The sequence below is a fragment of the Anoplophora glabripennis genome, unplaced genomic scaffold (genome assembly GCF_000390285.2).
Source record: "Anoplophora glabripennis isolate ALB-LARVAE unplaced genomic scaffold, Agla_2.0 scaffold1322, whole genome shotgun sequence".
Taxonomy (NCBI): domain Eukaryota; kingdom Metazoa; phylum Arthropoda; class Insecta; order Coleoptera; family Cerambycidae; genus Anoplophora; species Anoplophora glabripennis.
Window position 1 is genome coordinate 2280 of NW_019417397.1, and position 24342 is coordinate 26621.

The 24342-nt window shown below is 31.6% G+C and overlaps 1 protein-coding gene across 1 annotated transcript in view; it reads left to right on the forward strand.

Moving 5' to 3' along the window:
- The first annotated feature begins 420 nt into the window (after positions 1-420).
- The window catches only part of LOC108915698 (serine/arginine repetitive matrix protein 2), a 60189-nt gene continuing 36267 nt past the window's right edge, over positions 421-24342 (forward strand). Inside the window, exons 1-3 of the mRNA XM_018721805.1 lie at positions 421-527; positions 749-990; positions 11898-12002. Of these exons, the coding sequence (XP_018577321.1) occupies positions 752-990; positions 11898-12002 (344 nt within the window). The 5' untranslated portion in view covers positions 421-527; positions 749-751. The remainder of the gene's footprint in view (positions 528-748; positions 991-11897; positions 12003-24342) is intronic.

The following is a 24342-nucleotide window of genomic DNA, read 5'->3' on the forward strand; positions in this document are numbered from 1 at the left end:
AATTGTAATCATTTAATAGAACTTGTAAGGGCTGAATGTGAAAAGTATATCGATGTACGAATAAATCATGAAGTCAAATTATTTAATTCGGTAAAATCTACGAAAAGACAAATATTAAATAAATTAATATTATTTAGAGGATAATAAATATATTTAAATTATTTTGTAGTTTTAGTTAATATGACACTAAAATATACTATTTTCTGAATTACAAACTTAAAATTGAATATTTGTCATAAGATGCAATATAATGTTTAATAAGTATGTAATAAAAATATTGCTTAATCCGGATCTCATTAAAGATGTTCCCTTACTACCTCTCTCTCTCTCTCGCACAGGCTTGTGCTGGAACAGTTTGTATTGGCAAAGTACAGCACGGGTCCGTCCATTAGTTTATAAGATCTATGGATATTGACTTCTGTACAAATTTCTCTGTTTTATTGTTCTATACTTTTGCGTATTATGTGTTATGTGGTATTTATACATGTTTGCAGATTTATTATTAGTTATTAAAACTTATTTACAGAGTAAGTAAGATTATGATTTTTTTAGTATTAAAGAACAATAGAAAATTAAAAGAGTGACAATCATTTTTTGGTACATAAATTTAATGTCGCGTTTGTAATGACTAGTTTTCTGTAAAATCGATAGTAACATTTCGTAGTTGATAACAGGCATCGTTTAATTTACATTTTGTAGAAGAAATATTTGTATAAGTTTATAAATTTTAATAGAATTATAATTTTAGATAATGTATAATGGTATAGGATTAGCAACCCCAAGGGGATCTGGTACTAATGGTCATGTTCAGAGAAATTGGGCATTGGTAAAACCAAGAGTTAAAGAAAAAACATATAAAAGTGAACAAGAATTAGCAGCTTTAGATACAGCATCGAGCAGACAACCCAATAAAGAAATCTTGGATCATGAACGTAAAAGAAAAATTGAACTAAAATGTGCTGAATTTGCTGATATCTTGGAGGAACAAGGGTGAGTGTTTATATACAAATTTCATGAACCTAAAATAAATGAATCATGTTTTAAAATTAAAACAAAAATGATTTAATCTGCGTTTACATGAATAACTATCAGAAAATTAGATTACTATTTAGTTTATGTGCAAGATAATATTGCCCCTCTACAGTTATCGGACTATAAAAAACTCAAATTTGACTTCAATATTTATTGAAAAAATTCAATTTTTTTTTTAATTTCATAAAGCAGGTTAACTGTAATACTTCTACAGAGCCTTCATAAAAGATTACAAACCACATGACCAGTGATCGTGTTTGGAATAGTAATTTTATTTCCTTTATGTTGACAATTAACTTTCGGTAAAATTAAAACAATAAGACCAAGATTACATTAAAACACAATATTCTTTTTCATCGGCTGTGAATCATTAATATTGGGGATGGTAAGATTTAGGGAATTTTCGTTACCAGTACCAATAGTACAATGTTGGGTTGCCTAAATTCGGCAGTCACGTGGCTTGTAAACATTTATGAAGGCTCTGTATAATAATCCACTGTACCTAAATATGTATTTATCTTACTTAAATTATTTATTTAATTTGTGCTGATACAAATTTGACTTGCTTATTATGAAAGTGAATGAAAAAATGTTTAACAACAAAAAACTGTATTAGGCCGATTTTGTCAAATGGAATGCCCAGGTAGTGCGGTCAACTAGAATGTGTGAAATAAACTAGGTAATTCGCTTTTCAGTAATAACGCAATAACGGTAAGAAATAACCGGTTTTTATTTTTCATTCCTATTTCATCATTACAACTGGCAATTGTAAGTGACGAATGATTAGCAAGTAGCAAGTGATAATTAACTTATAAAGGCTCTTAATCGCTTATATACAGTGCGTCCCAGAAGTAACGCAAAAAATTTGTGTTTTATTTTGTGTTGAGTTTTCACAAAAATGCTAAAACGTCAATTAGTAAATAGGAATTGTCGTTTTGTCACATTGGTTAAACTTTTTTTGTGCTATGTTTCATAAACCTATGACGTCACCGACATTTTATTTAAATAGCACTACCTAATTTTTTAAGCATAAATGATAGCCCTTTTGAAGGGAAATGCGTCGATTTAGGGTTTGGCCTACTTTACTTTGACAGGTGCAAAAAAAGCTACAACGATTGGAATGGACATGGTTTGAATTAATAACAAAAGTAGGTATCACAAACTTATGCGCGAACAGTGCTATAGCAAAAAATGTGTTTTGATTGTAGGTACATGTTTTTATGTAGATTGAATAGGTACACCCGATTGCAGCAGCTATGTAGGCATTGTTTTGAAGACGAGAGTTAGCTAATGCAATAGTGCCTCATATCATTGTGACAGTTATAAATACCATAACTTTACATTACGATGGTGTTGTGGTTTAAATGAGAAACAAAGAATTGAAATCCTAATTATGGTTGGATACGGAGATAGAATCCGTAGTTATGATGAAGTATGTCAATTATTCAATGCCAAGTATCCAGAACAACCAATACCTCCATCTACAGTATGCAGATTAGTACGCAAATTTAAAGACGCTTCACATGTTAGAGATCTGTCTAGATCTGGAAGGCCAATGACAGTGATGGAAAATGATTGGCAAAATGTTATGTTTAGCTGTTACTGAAAATCTACACACTGCCGTTCGTCGTATCGCCGAAAACGCCAACATATCAATACATAAAAACGTACCAACAATCAACCAAAACACAAAACATCCACAAATTTCAATTTTTTGCTGTGGCACGGTTCTCGCATCAGTTTATGATACCTATTTTTGTTATTTTAAACCATGTCCATTCCAGTCGGTTTTTTCGCTCCTGTCAAAGTAAAGTATGCCAAACCCTATATCGACGTATTTCCCTTCAAAAGGACTATCCATTTATGCTTAAAAAATTAGATAGTGCTATTTAAAAAAAATGTTGATGACGTGATAGGTTTATGAAACATAGCGTAAAAAAGGTTTAAGCCACGTGACAAAATAACAATTCCTATTTTAATTGACGTGTTTTAGCGTTTTTGTGAAAACGCAACACAAAATAAAATACGAATTTTTTGCATTACTTCTGGGACGCACTGTATTATACCTAATTTATGAGTAAAAAAAACTAGGTATCGATGTACATGTTTGGAACACGAGTTTTTGTAACACATTTATTAATGCATTTATTTCGTGGCATATAAAAATTACGAATAGTAATGAATATTTCCTTTTCAAACCACTAAATTATTAATTAATTAATTACTATGATTTCATTGGTATAAAAAAATTATAATAGATACAAATCAAACAATTTGCTGTATGTAAATACCCATAAATAGTCGTCGAGTGATCATCCGATTTTTGAAATCATTCGAATACTCGGCGGTCAGTTATTGAAATAAATCCACTATTCCCATCACTAAACAGTAGACCCAAGCTTTTTGATTTACTGTTGATTATTGTAAATTAAAATAAGTTACAGATTTTTATAAATCTATAAACGTAAACATGACGTGGTACTATCGATTTAAAACTACGATTCAGCAACTTCAAAAATATGTATAAGAATCGACTAGCCTCGTGATTTTTTTTATTTTTTTTATTTATTTTATTTTTTGAGGAAAGTTATGATACTATTGAACTAACTTCAATTCATAATTCAGTGACTTCGAAAATATAGGAAATAGACGATTGAACTAATGGTTTATAGCTTGCTAAACAGTTATATAAAAACTGCCATCTTGAATCTTCTGAAAATAACTTAAGATTTATGACAGCGATCTCGAAGTCCCCATTAAGGTTATTTGGAGACGGATTTATCAGTAATATGTTCATTGGAGGGAGTTTATTAGACTTATACTTGCAGGCACCATATTGGTACCCCATATTGGATTTTCGAATTCTGCCGCATAACAATTTAAAGTACTCGGAAGAACTAATTTTTGTACACTCAAAACCATTTATTAAGTGTCTCCAAATTTTGACGAGAGCCGTGATCGATTTTACGTGGAACATCCCATATACAGTATGTCCCGTTTTTCAGGTTAACACCTCTGAAAATGTGAGAAGGCTGTGGGACTTTCTACAAACCAATTTTTTTTACAAATAGTACCCTGATGGGAGGTTATATTCTACTAACTATTTTATCGATGTGACAAAAGCCTGGCCTACTACAATTTATTAAAAGGGTCATTTTTCCAGAAAGTACTACTTTCATTTCATTAATGAAGTTTGTCTTTACATGTCATAGCTAGGAAAATTGTGAATAAAATAGCATCACAAGTTCTTATGCACTTTGTCAATATATACCAGGTGTCTTGAAAAAACACCACAAGCTATAACTCTGTCATTTGTGGTTCAATTTAAAAAGGCATTATTAAAAAGATTGGCATTAATGGTTTCACAATACTACAAACCTGGTGCTCATTTTCAAGGCTTACCTTAGTGGAAAGAGATTTTATTTTTTTTTTAAAGGGATACTCCATGAGCTCCTTAGAATGGCTATGTCCTGGCCTTGAAGTCCATTATTTCCTGTGTTCTGTCTCAGTCCATTTGCCCAGAGCCCACCTGACCACACTGGGAGATGTGCCACAGAAGGGCTCCGGGCCAATGAACTCTGTCTCGGATCCCTTCCTAGCAAGTTCATCCGCTTTCTCATTTCCACAAATGCCTTTATGCCCTGGCACCCAACACAGTCTGACTGTATTGTTGGTGGCCAGTTCAGTCAGCATTTGTAAACAATCCCACACCAGTATTGAACTTATCTTGTGTGCGCCTAAAACTTTCATTGCAGCTTGACTATCGCGAAAATTTCTGCTTGGAATACGGTAGGGAACTCCCCCAGACTGTAGCTTGCACTCAATCTGGGTCTGAGTCCATATATTCCTGCACCCGTCCCTCTGGTCATTTTGGAGCCATCTGTAAACCATACTAGGCTCTACCTTTCCAGGGTATTAAACCTTTTCTCCCATTTGCTTTGATCCTCTATTCGAGTCTCAAATGGCTTGTGGAAGTATATAATGTATAGAATATAATGTATTTAAGTTAACATTTAAAAAATTTTAATTTTTTTAAGAAACAATACACAATATAATGTTTTTTTGAATGTTCGACCCTTCGACTACTGTCATAAAAAAAATATGGTGACTAAAATAACAAAAGAAATTTGTTTAACCAACTTATTTTACATTGTAACTCCACACTGGCAGTGCTGATAGTACAGGAATACAGCTTCATGTGATAACTCTGTTCAGTGGCATACACAAGAATTAAAGTGCAATTTAAAAAATTCAGGTTCGTATTTAGGGGGACACGTACTATTATCCCTAACAAACCGACCCCCACTTAATGTTACACCCTGTAACAAATTCTCACTACAGGGATCTCGGAAACGGTAAGAGATACGAACTAGCTTAAATGGGGGCACAGTTACGTAATCAGGGGACCAACATTATGCCTCTAAAAAATGAAGGCTAACTTGATTAGTTTTGAAAATATTTAGTGGTAAATTTATAGTTGTACAAATTTATTTAAAGAATATCTTGTGACATAAGAGAAGGACTCTGATGCACAAATTACGAAAATCAAAAATGCTGGGGATTATTTTCAAACTTTGTTGATATGTTATACCAATTAAAGCAAATGAAGATAAGATTATTGCTACTAAAATCATTTCTTTCCCAAATACAGGCTGTTACAAATTCGCTTCTCACTACAGGGATCTCGGAAACGGTAAGAGATACGAAGTAGCTTAAATGGAGGCAAAGTTGCATTATGTCTCTAAAAAATCAAGAATTGTTTAGTTTTCGAAATATTTGAAAAAAAGAGAAATTTTGGAAATCCGTTTTTGTTTCATTTTAGCCTTGTTTGAGGTTATATTGAAAAAACAAGAACACTTTTATGGCCCTCTATCGAATGGCATCATCAATTTCTATATGTAACGTTTTGTCTCTCCAGGACCATCATCAACTTCATTGTTTTAAACACTACCCTGGAAATTTTATAACATTTTTTTGCAAACCTTCATGACCTCCACTATTGTACTGCCTCAGTCCGAACCAGATTCAGACGTTTTGTATCAAAAAATTCATCTTCAATCTATTCGTTCCAAATTTATCTAAATTTTTTATTTAGATTTCTATCTTTATTGAATTATTGTACACTCTAAGTGTCATCAGACCCTGTGAAATCCACCTAGTTAATACCATCACACGTTTCCGAGATCCCTGTAGTGAGAAGCGAATTTGTAACAGCCTGTATACAATTTTTATTATCTCTCAAGGTACAGTTGGCCTTAAATATGGCATTAAACTATTTTTTTTTCTAATTTTAATTTATATAATATAATAATGAGTGCAATCACAGTTACCCATCATAGCAAAGCGCATGCATATGTATTGCTATTTCAAAACTGCAACTCAAATATTAAGCTCTTTGTAGCATTCAAAAAAAAAAAATTGTACTTAAAATGTCAGAAAACTTGTACTAATCTAAATTAATATGAATGAAATTGGTAATACAATTTAATTACAAGAACCATGGAAAGTAGTCATTGTAGGAGATTTACATCTGTCATAACAAACATTATTTTAGAAAATAATCGAAGTATTATAACATTTCTATGACTATTATTTCTGTAACAAAATGTTCTTCATAATATAGCTGGGGAGATAGGATACATCGAAAATACTCCAAATAACAGGACACTGTTTGATATAAACATTGAAATCGGCCAGGATCGTAAAAAGATATATTCAACCATTGCAACAGACACCAGACATGGACTTTCTAATAAATGTTTACAAAACGTTTCTTCAGACATTCGCAGGGCTGAATCGGAACTCAAGTTATTGCTCAATACATATTTATAAAAATTGGGTATTATAATTTCGGAGCGCAAAATTAAATAATAAAGAAATATAGTGGCAAATAAAGAGTGAAACAATAACAAAAACTGCAAAACATTGTAATAAAAGTTTGGAAATTTTAAACGGCACTATGTACTTCTGTCTAAAGAGAAGAAGATAATGCAGAGGAACCATAATGTGGCAATTCTATAATATTTTAGATGAAATCTCAAAGAAGTACTAACATATTCCCCAAACTAAGGATCACTGTGATAAAACTATTCCAATAGAATATAATATAAACTTTGCAGATATCCATATTGAAGGGACAAAAGAGCATAGAGCTCAAACACATGTAACACAGAGGAGCATAAAAAATCAAGAACATAACGAATTAATAAAAACATTTAGGCGACAATTAAATAATGTCCCAGAGTAAACAGTACACACTCAGAGAGAAGATCAAATACAGAGCCTTCATAAATGTTTACAAGCCATGTGACCCCCGAGCTTAGGCAACCCAACATTGCATGACTAGTACTGGTACTCGAAAAATCCCTAAATCTTGGTGTCACCAATATGTATTGATGATTCGTTTACAATAAACAGTAACAAACCATTATGCCCACGCTTGAGATAATACAATCGCTGATTGGTTGAATAGAATTTCCGAAAAAGTGCACTAATCACATCACTGTGAAGCAGAATGTTGTGTTTTAATGTAATCTTGGTCTTATTGTTTTAATAATTTTTAATTTTATTGAAATTTCATTGCCAATATGAAGGAAATAAAATTACTGTTCCAAACAAAATTACTGGTCATGTGGCTTGTAATCATTTATGAAGGCTCTGTACAACACAGTGAAGAGACAGAAGCATATAGGCTACAATCAAACAACGGCTCATCAACGATGAAAAAAGAGTCCAAAAAAGAAGAAGAAATGGAGACCTGAAGAGACTATTGAAGCAAACTAATGGAAGTCAAAAGGCCATCGAGGATAATATTAATCATTTAATAAATACAATAGAGGAATAAAATGAAATTCAAATATAGAGGAATAGCCGGTTTAAACAATATATAAAAAAAGACAAATGAGAAAAACTAAGACTGAAATATAAAAAAATATTTGTAAAATTAAAATTACTATTCTTTAGGTGATAAATTCCTTTCTAAATGGCTTGTAAAATTTTCTGTAATTAAATATTTAATATTTCTATAAATTTATTCACATATTTCTATTTCTCCTTTGAGAATAAATTTTTCAAATGTGAGTTTTATATTTTTAAGGAAAGGGATAAAGCACAAGTAAGCTTTAAACAAAGTTAGACCACTAGCACTTGCAATGTCATCTTTTTGTTCCTATAAAATAATTTTTGGACCATATATTTGTTAGTTGTTTTAAAGCAACTGTTTTGTAAGTTTTATTTGTGTTTTTAAATATAAATAAATTTCATTTTCAATTGCAATTAGCTCTTATTTAGTTGGAATCTGATAGATTAGGTGGACATTTTTAAGTAGAAAATTAATCACATCGATTTCTTCTTTTGCCATTCCAAATCCCTTGTCTTACCGGCCTATACTTACCGTGTTATAAAATCATTAGTGTCAATGCAAAGAAAAATATTCTTTATGACTAGAAAGTAAGTAGATTAAAATACTTGCTTGTAGATATTGAATAAAATGGAGATTAAAATACTTAAAATTATATATTTCCATTTCTCAATTATTATCTTTTAACCGATATGCATAAATAAATGCCAAAAGTTGCAACAGAAACTTGGCAACAGCGCACGAGTATGTCGAGTTTATTATTTTTAAGTTGGCATTCTTGTCATGTATATGGGTATGCATTATGCTATGTGATAGCTGGCACAGCTCATTGCTTTAACTTCTAATATGTCAGATGAAGAACAGAGTCCGTAGAAAGGAAAATTTGTGACCTAAAGAAAATATGCGTGCTTGAGAATTATAACAGAAAATAGTAATAGTAATAGCATGTTTATTAGTCCAACAGGAACAAACCCAATTACAGGACATTACGGAAATAATACATACAAACAAAATGTAAAATTAAAAAAGAAAGTACAATAATACAAGGAGCATACATAAAAAATAGTTAAAAAAATAAATTATAAAAAGTTATAAGCGCAGATTTTAGGCAGCTGTTGTAAACTTGAAATAACAACAGCAGGAAAAATTATGTTGAAGAGAAGATTGTGGAGCCAGAACCTCCGGACACCATTCGAAGGCATTAACTAGTCGACATAGTGTATATGGCACAAAGCATGAATTGCTCTTTTTGCAAAGAACTTTTACTTATTTTAGATTATCTACGAACTGTGATCACAAATTTAAATATGATTTAGTTACATGCATAAGTAGCACACTAGTATGATGCACATATGTGAGTACATAATTATGTTCCTTATAAGACAAGGGTTTAAAGCAATTGAATTTATAATACAATTTAATATATGTGGTATTATACTGTGATACGATGTTATTGCAGCCAACAATATTCTAAAGATTATACTGAAATTATTGAAATAATTTTAAAATGAAAAAAGATATTAATAATAATTTAATCAAATAATTTATCAAAATGCATAAGATTGGCACTGTGATGCAGAGAATAAATATTTCATTGTTTATATTAGAGATGTGCCGCGGACTTGTCAGCTGGACATGTCCATCGGACATGTTGTTAAAAGTGAACAGGTCCTGAGGACACTTTTCAAGATTGAAAAGTTGTATGCGCATGCGCGGAATTATTTGTTGCTTTCATAATTCCCGCAAAAAATTTTTGAGGTTGGTACATGTAAAATGAAAGATATTTAGCCATTTTCTCGTAATTTTGTTGGTAATTGTTTAACTGAAACTGACATTTTAAAAATATAACCTCTTTTATATGTCCATATTTTATTATTTTTGGCAAAGTTAACGATTATTAAATAGTAATCAGTTGATTCTTAATTTAATATTTAATACACACATAGTTTATAAATGAAGTGTGACGCCAAAATCAACAGTTTGGTTATATTTTTCTGAATTGAGTAAAAATCATAAATGTAACTTCTGCTGAAAAACAATTTTTAAGAATTCCAGTAGGATGGAAAAACAATTTCACATAATTCTATGTTTTATATTAGACAAAAATGAAATATTAATCAAAAATATAATAAACAATAAATAATATTTAATAAGACACATATTCATTAGCACAAATTGCTTTGTATACCCTCAAGTAGTGACCTGTGAAAACATGACGTCACTCAGGTGCCTTATTCAAGGTCAAAAGTACTTTTCCCAACATGTACGGACATGTCTGTAACGCACTTTACCGAAATGTGCCCATCTCTAGTTTATATATATGCTGCTGTATTTTTTTACTTGTATTGATTGTTTATCGTACTTTATAAATAAAAAAGATTTTAAAAAATATATTTTATTTGAAAATTTCCATTTTATTTTATTATTCCAAATTGAATTACACAAATAAACACAAGTTGAATGTAAACCATTTCTAATGAATAATTTGTGTATTACTTGTATTGATAGTTTATCATACTTTATAAATAAAAAAGATTAAAAAAAACATATTTTATTTGAATATTTCCATTTTATTTTATTAATCCAAATTGAATTTACACAAATAAACACAAGTTGAATGTAATCCATTTCTAATGACTAATTTGTATATCGAAACGTTTATTTAAATTTCCCGCCACCTATCCCCATTCGTACTCTCTTGCGCTGTTGCCGTTACTCCTTCGCGTTTATTACTTGGCAGACCACAAGTCAGAAATTTTTATGTTCGTTAATTTATTTTTCTGGTAACCTACTATTTTCTTTCATCTATTAATTAATGATTCAAATAAATGTTTATTTTTTTCGTCTTACCATTTGCATTTATTCACCCGTAATTTGATTGTAAGGGTATGCATCATAGAATTTCCCATAAGAATCTATGTTAAATATTCAAATCTTTGGAATTCATTAAAAACAAACATAAATCGATAAATAATTCGAGAATAATTCACAGAATTTGATTTCGCATTGCAAAAATATGTATCTCAATAATGCGGAATTGGCTATATTTTCTCGTAGCATCCGATCCTCCTTAAAAGACTGATGTCATCCAGCTAAAAGCCGTCTACTGTTTTTAATGCACACATTTGATGCACTTCCCGGCAATGCGCTTTTTCACTTGATAACAATAATTGCACCAGTAAAATTTGACAGCAATTTTGGTGTTTGAAATTTGTGTCATCAAAATGTCAATTTCAGTTGTAACTTCAGCAGACTAGGGCTTCCGGTAGTGAGTCTGCCCAAAAATTTTGACGTTTGTAAGCCGTCAGGATTCAGAGCACATTGCGATCGATACCCTCAAATCTGACAAATTGCGCATTTTACTTTAGTATTTATTACTTTTATTACCGTATTATAACAGTTGAAACAACAGATTGCCTCTTTTTGAGGCACAGTTTCTTAGTTTTATGGATCTTGACCGCACTGCTCCCTGACAGCGAATGGCCTAATTTCTGAAATTATGGACAATGTCAACAATTTGACGGAACATCTTATCCTGTATATCTACTGGCTAAGGAAGTGAAAGGTAATTCTGTAACTGGCAGCGACCAAATACAGAGGCTACGATATAACAACTTGAAAAAACATTATACTTTAAATATGTATTGTTATTGTTCAATTTTTAATGCTGTAAACGCCTTTGACAATTTCTTTTAGATAAATAGAAACTTCAGTTACTTGATACATACTAAACATTTTCATAAGAAACTGCTCGAATTGACATTTGCTTTCTTATTTCAGTTTGGCATCATATTTTAGAAACATTCTGTATATGCTTCTGCATTGTGATATTAAATGTTATGTTCATATTGTACTACTATTGCGAATTATTTATTTATCAGAGCCCATTTTTTAAATAATATTACAGTCGTGCAAATACATACAGAAAAAAAATATTAGGTATATAATTTATTATATTTTTATTTTTATAAGTGTTTAGAAAGTTTAATATTTAAAATTGTTATAGATTCACTGAAGAAGCTGTCAGCAATAAGGTAAATAACTATAGGAACATGCTGATGGGACAAGGAGGAAAATTGGATAAGCCAGTTGATCAGTGGGGCAGACCTTGGTAAGTTTTTATTCAAATATATTGTTTCCACCACTGTTAATTTAAGTTTATTTAGTTGGTGTAAGAAAATACCAAAAAATCACTAAGACCCTAGATCAAATGGAATTCGGGGATATTCACAATTTGTAGTCTGTTTATATCTGTCATTTGTACATTTTAGAAGTATTTACCAGGATTACTGTGTTTACCTGCACAATAATCTTTGTCTGTTGAGTAATACAAAGTTCTATTCAGAACTGCGAAAAATCCGTGGTGCTTTTTATACTTATCATTACGTATAACATACAGTGTTCCACTTTGAGCAGCATCACTCTTGTTTTTTGAAATGTGTGGGTCGATTATCAAGATTTTTATTATTTCAACATATTCCATCATCATATGTAATTTTGTTTCTACTTTAATTTTATGGCCAAGTACCCTAAAGAAATTTTCCAAAAATTAGAAAGTTGTATTAAACATTTTTTATTACTTTCCCTGTGGCAATTATTTACCATGTTATGTGCGGAGGTGGCATTGTTATTGTTATTACACATAAGTAAATTTTTGTACACTAATTTAAATTAGGATAGTTATAACAGAGATTGATAGTCACTAGTGTGTTTTTTTATGGTGTGCATATGCGTGCTGATTGGATTTAACATTATATTAATGAATTACTACATTGTGTCTAAGTAAACAAAACTTTTTTTAGTTTATCTAAATCTGGAGAAGGTTCTTTCTAACTTGTTTATTATAATATTTTTTTGATATTGAAACCTCTCAGAACCTCCTGATTTCGGTGCCATCGATTAGCATTTGTTCGAATTTTATAAGTAGCTGACTAGAAAGGCAGGCAAACGCGGAGTTTGGCCTTTCTCTCGGGCCTTCGGCCCTCGGGGCCGCGCTGCTTTCCTCGCCGGTTAGTAGTTATAACATTTTTTAAACACCCTGTACTTTGATTTTTAAGCACCCTGTATATAAAAGTATGATGAGAATGTTTTTCAAAAAAGAGTAGGCCCCGCTCGAGAAAATAATAAGAAAAGTTTCTTCCAAACTTCCAAAAAAGGCATCTGGTTAATAAATATAAAATTTTTCATCCAAAGACTACGTAGTAAGGCAGAAATGGTAAAAAATAAGTTTAGACATCTGGTTAACAAATACTTACACAAATTTTCATTAAAAGACTGTAGTAAATAGCGACACAGCTAAAAGTGAAAAGAAACAAAACTGCCCTTAATTCTATAGAACATCTAGTATATGGATTTTTTAAAAAGCGACTTTTCTTCAAAAGATTTAAAGAAAAAATTAATAAAATGAATAAGGAAAAATGTAGCCCACCTGTGTAAGTTTTACGAAACATCCTGTACATAAATTGCAAAAAACACCTGGTTGGTAGGGTATAAGGTTTTTCATAAAAATATTGCAGACCAGTACAAAATATAGAAAAGGAAAAAACAGTAAGGAAAGTTTCATTCTATTCATAATTTTAATCTGCATCAGTATTGTGGAATACTCAGTATAAAAATTCAAAAAGACAACTGGTTAATAAGTATACAATTTCTCATTAAAAGACTTTAGTAAATAAAGACAAAGTTAAAAGTGAAAAGGAAAAAAATTGCCCGTTTCAGATGTGGATCAATTTTACCCAGTACGTATATGGATTTTCTAAAAAGCATCTGGTCAGTAAATATACAACTTTTCTTCAAAAGATTTAATGAAAAAATTAACAAAATGAATAAGAGAAAATCTGGTCCACCTGTGTCAGTTTTATGAAACATCCTGTACATATGAATTGCAAAAAACATTTTGTTAATAAGACACCGTGTGTAGAAATATCTATTTGAAAATTTAGGTAGGTAGTGAAATGAGAAAAAAATCCTAGTTCGCCTGTGTCGTTTTTATGAAACACTTAGTATATAAATTTGCAAAATGCCTCCGAGTTCTACAATATAAGACTTTTCATAAAAATATTGCCACAATAAATTTCTGAAATATACAGAAGCCGCTAGACCGATAATTTTGACTTGGGTCAATTATGTAGAACATGCAGTATATGGATTTTCAAAAAACCCTTTGGTTAGTAACTATATAACTTTTCATGAAAAGATTTCAAAAAAAAATTAGGAAAAGTGAAAATATAAGTAAAATCAATGTTCACCTGTGTCATTTTTATGAAACATTCGGTACATACCTTTGCAAAAAGCATATGATTACTACTATACAGTGCGTCCCAGAAGTAACGCAAAAAATTCATATTTTATTTTGTGTTGAGTTTTCACTAAAACGCTAAAATACGTCAATTAGTAAATTAGAATTGTCGTTTTGTCACGTTGCTTAAACCTTTTTTGCGCTATGTTTCATAAACCTATGACGTCATCGACATTTTTTTTAAATAGCACCACCTAATTTTTTAAGCATAAATGGATAGCCCTTTTGAATGGAAATGCGTCGATATAGGGTTTGACCTACTTTAGTTTAACAGGAGCGAAAAAAAGCCAACGATTGAAATGAACATGGTTTGAATTAATAACAAAAATAGGTATCACAAACTTATGCGCGAACAGTGCTATAGCAAAAAATCTGTTTTGGTTGATTGTTGGCACATGTTTTTATATAGATTGGGTAGGTACACCCGATCACAGTGGCTATGTAGGCATTGTTCTGAAGACGACAGTTAGCGAATACAATAGTGCCTCATATCATTGTCACAGTTACAAATACCATAACTTTACATTACGATGGTGTTGTGTTTAAATGAGAAACAAAGAACTGAAATCCTAATTATGGTTGAATACGGAGATATAGAATCCGTAGTTATGATGAAATATGTCAATTATTCAATGCCAAGTATCCAGAACAACCAATACCTCCGTGTACAGTATGCAGATTAGTACCCAAATTTGAAGACGCTGGCCATGTTAGAAATGTGTCTAGATCTAGAAGGCCAACGACAATGACAGAAAATGATAGGCAAAATGTTATGTTTAGCTGTCACTGAAAATCCACACATTGCCATTCGTCGTATCGCCGCAAACGCCAATATATCAGTACATAAAAACGTACCTACAATCAACCAAAACACAAAACATCCCCAAATTTCCATTTTATACTGTGGCACTGTTTCGCATCAGTTTATGATACCTACTTTTGTTGTTATTTTAAACCATGTCCATTCCAGTCATTGGCTTTTTTTTCCGCTCCTGTCAAAGTAAAGTAGGCCAAACCATATATCGACGTATTTCCCTTCAAAAGGACTATCCATTTATGCTTAAAAAATTAGGTGGGGCTATTTAAAAAAAATGTCGATGACGTCATAGGTTTATGAAACATAGCGCAAAAAAGGTTTAAGCAATGTGACAAAACGACAATTCTAATTTACTAATTGAGTGTTTTAGCGTTTTTGTGAAAACTCAGCAGAAAATGAAATATGAATTTTTTGCGTTACTTCTGGGATGCACTGTATAATATTTTTCATAAAAATATTGCAATCGATAAACTGAAATAATATATAGGAGCCTCTGGACCGTTCGAGTTTCAACGCAATTATTTAGACAGCCTGTATATAAAAACCTATTTGAAATTTTATATTTTTTTGTTATAGAAAGGTTTAAAAAGATGAATTCATATATAAAATTAAATTAGATCCACAATGAGATAACACAGATAAATGACATTCCATGACTTGGAAGAGTAGTTTAGCCCATATGAGTAACTAAATAAGAGTGTTTATTTCCTTGTCTTTTATTGGAAGCATCACTTGCTCCAGACGCAACTGGCGCCATCTTACATCCGGCCTGTGAACAAATAGCAGCTGGAACACAAAACAGAAACTGCAGTGACCGTGCTAGCCGTCTTTGGTTTGAGAATGTAGTTAAAAAACTATGCAATAGATGTCGCTTTATTACGCTGCACATGGCGGCAAATTTAAATATACCATAATATTCAGAGTGCAACTTATATATGGAATAAAATTCATATTCATCGACTACAAAGCTTCGTAAAAAAATATCAGTTCTAATGTAAAAATTGACCAGATTTTTTTTACAAAATTATGTAGTCAATGACATGAATTTCATTTCATGTTTCATGTAAGTTACACACAATAATGGTATAAAAGATTGACTTTTTTAGTAGGTATATCCATTTAAGAGGCTATTATTGTTTTCACTTTTTAAACAATGACTAAAAAATGCATAAGCAGTTGTTTTTTAAATGCATTATTCTGTTATAAATAGGAAAAGAAGATAATTACTAGTAATTAATAGTGATTACTGTGATACAAAATAGACATATACTTACCTTTCCCCTCTTTATGAAAAATATTGTTAAATACATTTGTTTCAAACTATATTGGTTCTCATCAGTACGATGCATGTACTACTGATTATTATTTTCTGCGAAAATTTAAATACTGATAGTATGAGTAACAAATATCAGTAGAAACGTAGACATATGTATCTACCATTACTTAAAAAGAAACTTAATATTCATTAAAAAATCCAAAAATCCGTTTTTTGTTGTCTACTATTCGACATACAAGTGAAGTTTTGACAAAATGAAGTATTATGTGAAGTACTTACACAACCAGTATTTGAATCTACTTCATCCGGCACCTAGATAAGTGATGATCCGGCATGGTATCGTTAACAATAACAGTACTAGTACTTGCAGTGGTATTTAGAGATGGCAATTTGGAATAAGTGTATTTTGGTTTTTTAAATGGTGGTTCTGGAAAATCATCTAACATTGATGTTTGGCATTTATTAATTTCGGCATTTTCTAATGTTTCACTAACAAACTGTTTAACTGACTCTAGAGTAGTTTTCAAATAAACGTTACTATTAAGAGAATCTAAATGTGATGATATACTATTTGATTCACTAAATATTGTTGGCACTGCATTTTTGTTGAGGCTATTCTTCCTACTATTTCTAACATTTTTCGTTGATGAAGTTAAAATCTGGTTTACATTCTATCCAAATCATTTTCCTGTCTGCACTCTGCAGTAACTCTGAAAAAGCTTTTATTTCTGTAAGAAGTATCTGTGGTATATAAATAATATGTATTCTTGCAGTTTGGTGCACAACAGTAACGTGAGATCATTCCAGACATTTTCTATTAAAAAGTAAAACAAGCAAAAGCAGTAAGACAATTCAGATGAACGATTCAACAATTATAATTATCTTCTTGCGTTACATTAAATTTTAGTCTAAAATAGAAAACAATTATTATCAAAAGGACGGTAACTTACGAGTTAATTAATCATAATACAACCACTTTCTAATCTGTGATTACAACATAGAGAAGAAATAACCTCAAACCTAATCCACAGAACACATCCCCTTTGTGACCTAATTTTCAATACACGTATTTTTTCGTATTGAACAAAGTGATTGAATTCAACAGTAAAGAACCAATCATGATTAAGAATTTTAAAAATGCTGTATTATGATTGGCTAGTTACCGATTGCCATCAGTTTGTTCAGCTTCCGCACCAAAGAATACATGTAATATCATCAAATTTTTATTTTTTTCAGTGAACTCTATAGGTTCTAATAACAATATTACTTTTCTGTTCAAGTTAGTATTACAGTTTTCGATACATAAATAGTGCTAACGATGGCGTGTTTTCCAGGCCCAATGTGAGGTGGCGCTCATACATTAATGATTCTGCTCTTCCTATCCTTTTCACGGGTCTTATTTATTTAGTCATATGGTTTAGCCCCAATTTATTTCTATAATTCGTAACTTTTGACGGTTGGGGAGTAAGTAATATCTACGAATGCAATGTAGTAACTAACGAAGCAAATGTACTAATACAATGGTTTTAGGGTTTAGGTACTATGGATTGGTTTAAAATTATGCAATTTTAGAGGGCAAGTATTTACGTTAATTCGGGGGACAGGTATCCTAATCGTAGGCATGTCAAGCAGTAGAGCTACGAAAATGTAAACCTAATAATAAGAAATACCTGTATATGTCGTGGCGTAGCAATGTTAAAAAAAGGCCTAGTAAAGTAAAATAACGGTTCGCCGCGACCCTACAGACGTCTTTCGCGTTTGGCGGGAAATTATTTTGACATAATTATTCTGACGTTTCTAACGACATTCGAATTTTCTCCGAGTGGGCGTGTCTTAAAGCTTCAATCTGTACGGCTTGGGAAATGGTCGTCTGTCGTCGAGGAGACCCCAAAAAAGGCAAAATTAAATATGAAAACGCGAATAGAACGTTACAAAAATGCCCCTGATCGACGAAGGCTGATTGAATCAACACCTCGTTCCCAGTCCCACGTCACCCCGCGGTTTGCGAGAAAAGAATTTCGTGGGTCAAAATAGACGTTTTCCGGCCTCGCTAGAGAGTGCATTTCAACGTATTTACAGCCGCATTTCGAATCCCGCATTTGATTTCGCGGAAAGTTCTACGGAAAAAGTGTAAAATAGGCACCCGGTCGATAAATATGAGTATTTTCGGCACAGTTTTAAATAAAATATCGTAGAAAATAGGGGAAATAAAAAATAAAAAAGCCGTACCCGCGCGCAATTCGAGGCGATCGCTACCGTCAGATTTCAGCGGGTGGGCGTGTCGGATTCGTGCGGACGACGGATGGGGCCCACCTACGAAGGCTGTCCAGGCCTACACGAGATGAGGCAGGATAAAGAGGGATAATCCCCCTCGATCCCAAATCATTGAGGCCAATTTATAGCCATAGAATAATGGCGCGTGGCGCGATTCGTGCGTTTCACACAAAAATTGGGCCGCGCCCCTCGCAGAGCCTGAGGAAAACTTAAAATTCACCCGGAAGGCGTCGAGGAATCGCGTTCTAAATACGAAGTTAAGACGCGGCCCGCGCGAAAAGCCTTCGTGGCAATAAGTCGGCGCTTTTTCGGGGCGATTGTGCGACGCAGACGGAGCTATCTGATTTTAATTCTTATCAAATCAATACCGATTAAAAATTCATATTTGTTGATACTAGAGAACTGAATTGTATAAATATTGAAGTTTATGTCTTCAGTGATTCTTGAATAATTTAAACGATCATAGAACACTTAGGAATCTTGTTATACGTTTGTAACCTAACTGTGTAAATATAAACTATAAATCGGTAATTTTTTTCATAACTTTGTTAGTACTGCTTCAGATTAATTTCAATTAATTTGTGTACTTCAAATATTTTAGCAAATGATGACCTTTTTGTTCATTATGCCATTGCCATTTTTGAGTAAAATATTTTAAAACTAATGAAGTCTTGAGTCACAGTATAAGAAGTTCAGTTTTATGGATTTTCTTTTGCGTAACGGTATTAGAAGCATAAAATAAATAAAAGAAATTATTATGTCAAGCATCTAAGATAGCTCATAGACTTTATTTGTCTTTGACGATTTTACCCTTCGGGTGAAGAGCCGCGATCGCTGGCTGCCGCTGCAAGTAGTCGCGAGAAACAAAAAAAAAATATGTAATCACATATTATTTATTAGTACTGGAACGAGAAGGAGGGATGCTTTTTGATAGAGAAAGTCTTTAATCGCAATATAGATTCCCAGAATAATCCAAGTATATTCATTTCAGAACATTTGATTATTCATGGAATATGTTTTAAATATATTTACACTTCTGAGAATATTCATAGAATCATTATATTGGAATATCTCAGATAAACTTAGAATATACATCTTGAAATATTCTGTAGATATTTACAAATATTCAAAGAATATACATAGAATATCTAAAATAAGAATATTTTAGATGAATATACTTGGTACAATATTTAATTAGTCAGATTATTATAAGAATATGCCTAGAATGTATTATAGATGTGGGATTGAATATGATAGATATTACATGAATATTTTTGAGGATGTTCTCCAAACACGTAGTAATGTTCTATGTATGTTTTAAACTTTGCTGTGAATATTCCTGGCTAAAAAAATATGGGACGGGGGTAATAACTGCTCTTAATGATAAATTGCTTAACTTTTATTTTATTTACTTTTTTTTTAGTATTAATATTCTGTCATCTTTCTTAGTCTATTTCTTCTAGATCTAGACGGTTAGGTACCAATTCTTTAATAAAAAAAATATATTTTTGCATTTTCTTTTTAAAATAAGTTATTATATATTTATCAACATTTCATAATTTTAGTCCAACATTTTTACGACTCATACTTACAGGCTTTTTGGTCAAACTTGAATTAATAATATTCTTAAGGACCTCTTTAGATAAAACGATAAGACTGAAACAATTTGCATTTAAAAACAAAAACAGGCTGATAAATAAAACTTTGACAATTTATTACAGATTGTGTGGTGATAATATTCGTTCATAACCTTTTCCACTTTTGGGCAACTATTTTTAATTCAATAGGTGATACCATTTGGAAGTTTTTGGGCCTCTTGTAGAATTTTGATTAAATGAGCGGTTTGGGTACAAAAAAATATTTTTCGAATGCCTCCATCATCTTGCCTATACTACCGTATCTTATTTCGTTAAAATATACAAATAATATTATAACCTCAAAGGAAACTTATTTGTAGCTTAGATGGTTTCCTTTCTTCTTTCTGCCATTTTGTCACAGCTTCTAATCAATCTTAAACATACCAAACACCACAAAGCATTAAATCTGCTTTGTGCAAAATACAAAACACCTTTTAGTAATAATAATTCATTGTTTATGCAGCACTTATTATTGTGAATTGATTGAATGATACTCGGACACAAATATGACACAATGATGGATTGCTAACTGCAATGAATTATTAACTACAAAACTCAAAACATACGACAAGTACTACCAAAATAAACATTATATTTTAATTTATTTCCAACTTTTTTACATAAAATTGGAATAAGGGCAAATTCGATTTGAATAGTACTGATCTTAACTATTACCTTGAGGTCAATGTCATACTCGGATGCAGAATTTTCTGCTCTTCATTTCTGGGGTCGAAAAGGAGGGTCGCCATTTGAAAAAATCGACTTGATCTTGATATGGCCTTGAACCTTGACCTTGACTTCAAGGTCGAGGATACCATTGTATGCGCCGTGAAAAATGCTGAGACTTTTGTCCTCACCATTTATCCTAAAAATGCTTTACCGCTGAGATTTTTGAGGGTTTCCATACTTTTGACTAACCCTGTAGGAATATTCTAGGTTTGTTCAGAATATATATAATCTTTTTAGAAGGTTTAGAGAATATTCTCGGAACATATGGTCTATCCGCGATAATTTTTAAGATGCAAGCGCACCAAGCTGCGAAAGCGGTAAGCTCCGAGACAAGGTAATTTTGACCTTGGCGTTCGTGTTTACACATTCATTTGAACAACATTCGTTTTATTTCCCATTAGTATTAATATTTTTTTTTGTAAAGCATATAAAGTTAAACATCATTACCACATTTGAAACATTTATTCCTAGTTATTTTCAACATACATCAAATCAAAGACAAATCGTATTCTGAAAAGAATTGTTACAAAATTATAGTAAACAACTTGTGAGGAAAATATGGAGATGCGTTGAAGAAGCTAGTAACGCATGAATAGACTAATTTCATTCAAATTAATTAAAATTGCCCAAATCGATAAGAAAATAAACATTAAAAATTTGACGTATGTTTATAGGCTTTTCAAAAAAAAAAAATCAAAAAAGTAGGGTTGGGTTGTTATTTAAAAGAATCATCGAATGGAATAGATGTGTCTGAATATTTATTTTTTCACAATTTTGTGTTTGATATACTGATTTATTCCAAGTTTGTAGAAATATTTCGACTTTTGATATAAGAAATAATGCCAAACAAATTTTCCGCTATTCAATTTGTAGATAACTACTATAAATTTGGGCGTACACTTAAACAATGCAATAAAAAATATTGCGGTTCATCATACAAAATAGTAGTTCATAAAATACTTTCGCAAACATGAGGGGGGGGGGTTCTAAGGAAGTGTCAGATTCACAGAATTAGTAGGTACCGGTTATACAGAACCTTCATAAATGTTTACAAGCCTCGTGACCGCCGAGCTTGGCAACCCAACATTGCACGGCTGGTACTGTCGACTAAACATCCCTAAATCTTAACACCAATCACCAGTCGGTGAAATGAGGCCAATGTGAAGGAAATAAAATTACTCTTCCAAACAAAATTACTGATGACGTGGCTTGTAATCTAATCATTTATGAAGGCTCTGCAGATATTTCTGAGCATTTGAAAAATCCTTGGACTTCTGATATATAAAAAGATCGTATGTTTATTTGCTGGTTGTTAGTTTTATGATATTTGTTAAACTATTATTATATTAAAATTTATATTATAAATATTTATGTGCTATTATTAATTGCAACGAATCGTTTACAGCGGAGGGGGAGGGGTCTAGCCTTTGTGAAATTATATTTGTTGGGGGGGGGGGTTTATAGAAAATGTGGCACGGCGCGCGGCGTGACGAAGAGGGGGAAGGGTCTGAAAAGACGAAATTTTGAGTGAGGTGTTTTATGCATGGCCCCAAAGGAGGATGTGAATTTTTGCAAAAATCTAGTAATTGTTCAAGTAATTATCACAAAGCTAATGATAAAAATTGTCTGAAATGCATACGGCCAACCACGATGAGAGAGAAAAAGATAATACTTTTTGTGACGCAACTAAAAAAAATCAAAAAGTAAACGGCTACCAATTCGACACACAAATTTGTTCTTAAAAGGAAATAATATACGTATATCAAGAATAGAACAGGTTAATGTACAGAACCTTCATAAATGATTACAAGGCACGTGACCGCCGAGCTTGGGAAACCAACATTACACGGCTGGTACTGTCAATTGAAAATTCCTAAATCTTATCGCCACCAATATTAATAATTCGTTTATAATGAACAATAGCAAACTGTTATGTCTATGCTCGAGATAATGCGATCGCTGATTGGTTGAATAAAATTTCGTGAAGAATTACAGCAGCCGGTGAAATGGCATGTTGTGTTTTAATGGAATCTTGTTATTATTGTTTTAATAATATTAAATTTTATCGAAATTTAATTGCCAACGTGAAGGAAATAAAATTACTGAGCACGTGGCTTGTAATCATGAATGAAGTCTCTGTATTAAAAACGTCAAATATCGAATAGGTAGTCAGGTCACAAAAAAGCAAAAATAATTCATGATATGATAAAAACGAGCATGAAACTTGTTTGTTAACACCTTTAATTAGAAAAAAACCCAAGTGACGTCAAAGAGCCGTATTTAATTTTAACAACATTTTAACTTCAATTTCGGAAATACGAATCACTAATTTAATATATTATTTGAACTAATTAACAATTTATATTGACCAAAATAATCATAAATCATAATCATAAATAATCATCAGAATCAAATAATGATTCATCTCATACATCAAAAATAAAAAAGCAATTACATATATAGATGAAGTTTTATTTAATAAATGCTGTGAAGTTAAAGGTTCTTCGAAATGGTATCCAAGAACTTTGACATCAATTGATAGGATTTTGAGAAAAATAATTGAATTTATTTGAATTAGCATAATACATAATAAGAAAACAAAACAAATATGTTTTACCCAAAATCATTTACTGTATGAAGTCGTTTGGTGCTTTTGAATTTGCTTTACATCTTAAAAACTCAACAATTTTGAATTAAGGTTTAAGAAAATAAAACAGGATAGGAAATCTTCTATTTTTATACTTCCTAATATTTCACTATGCTGTTTTATTATTTTTTAATAGGCGGGCGGCCACTGTTATGTTGTCTAACATTTAATATGTTGAGGGTGCCTTTCATATTTTGCTTTTTTAAATATTTACACATTTTCGTGTCAATTTCTGCGTGACCATCCAGTAGAGGCACGTACATTTTCAGACATTTATTGTGGAACACTATATATTGTCTAATTTGAAAATGTATGTACCCAAAAAAAAAAAATGCTCATTTTATCGAAATGTTAGTGTCGCGTATGAAGAAAAGTCTAAATGAATACTGCAAACAATAAGGAAATTATAAAAAATAAGGTTAGTAATTAAATTTTATTGTAGACATGAATATTTCTTCAAAACTCTGTATATATATAACACGCTCTTTATTAATATTGATTTGATCCGGAGTTGCGTCCGTCTGAATTCGGATGCTGCGCATCCGGGACAACCAACCTTATGGTAATGCATCGTTATTCTTTCTCCTACCTCGGTTAAAGCAGATATGGCTCCTATTGGAACCATTACCGACGGTAATCTGTTTCATAATAAATATCCTAGAATGTGATTTGTGATTATAAATAATTACTGTTATATCCAAATGTCTTCCATAATAATTTTTATGTGCAACGGAGTCTTCCAATATTAATTAAGCATAGTTTTAGTGAAATCG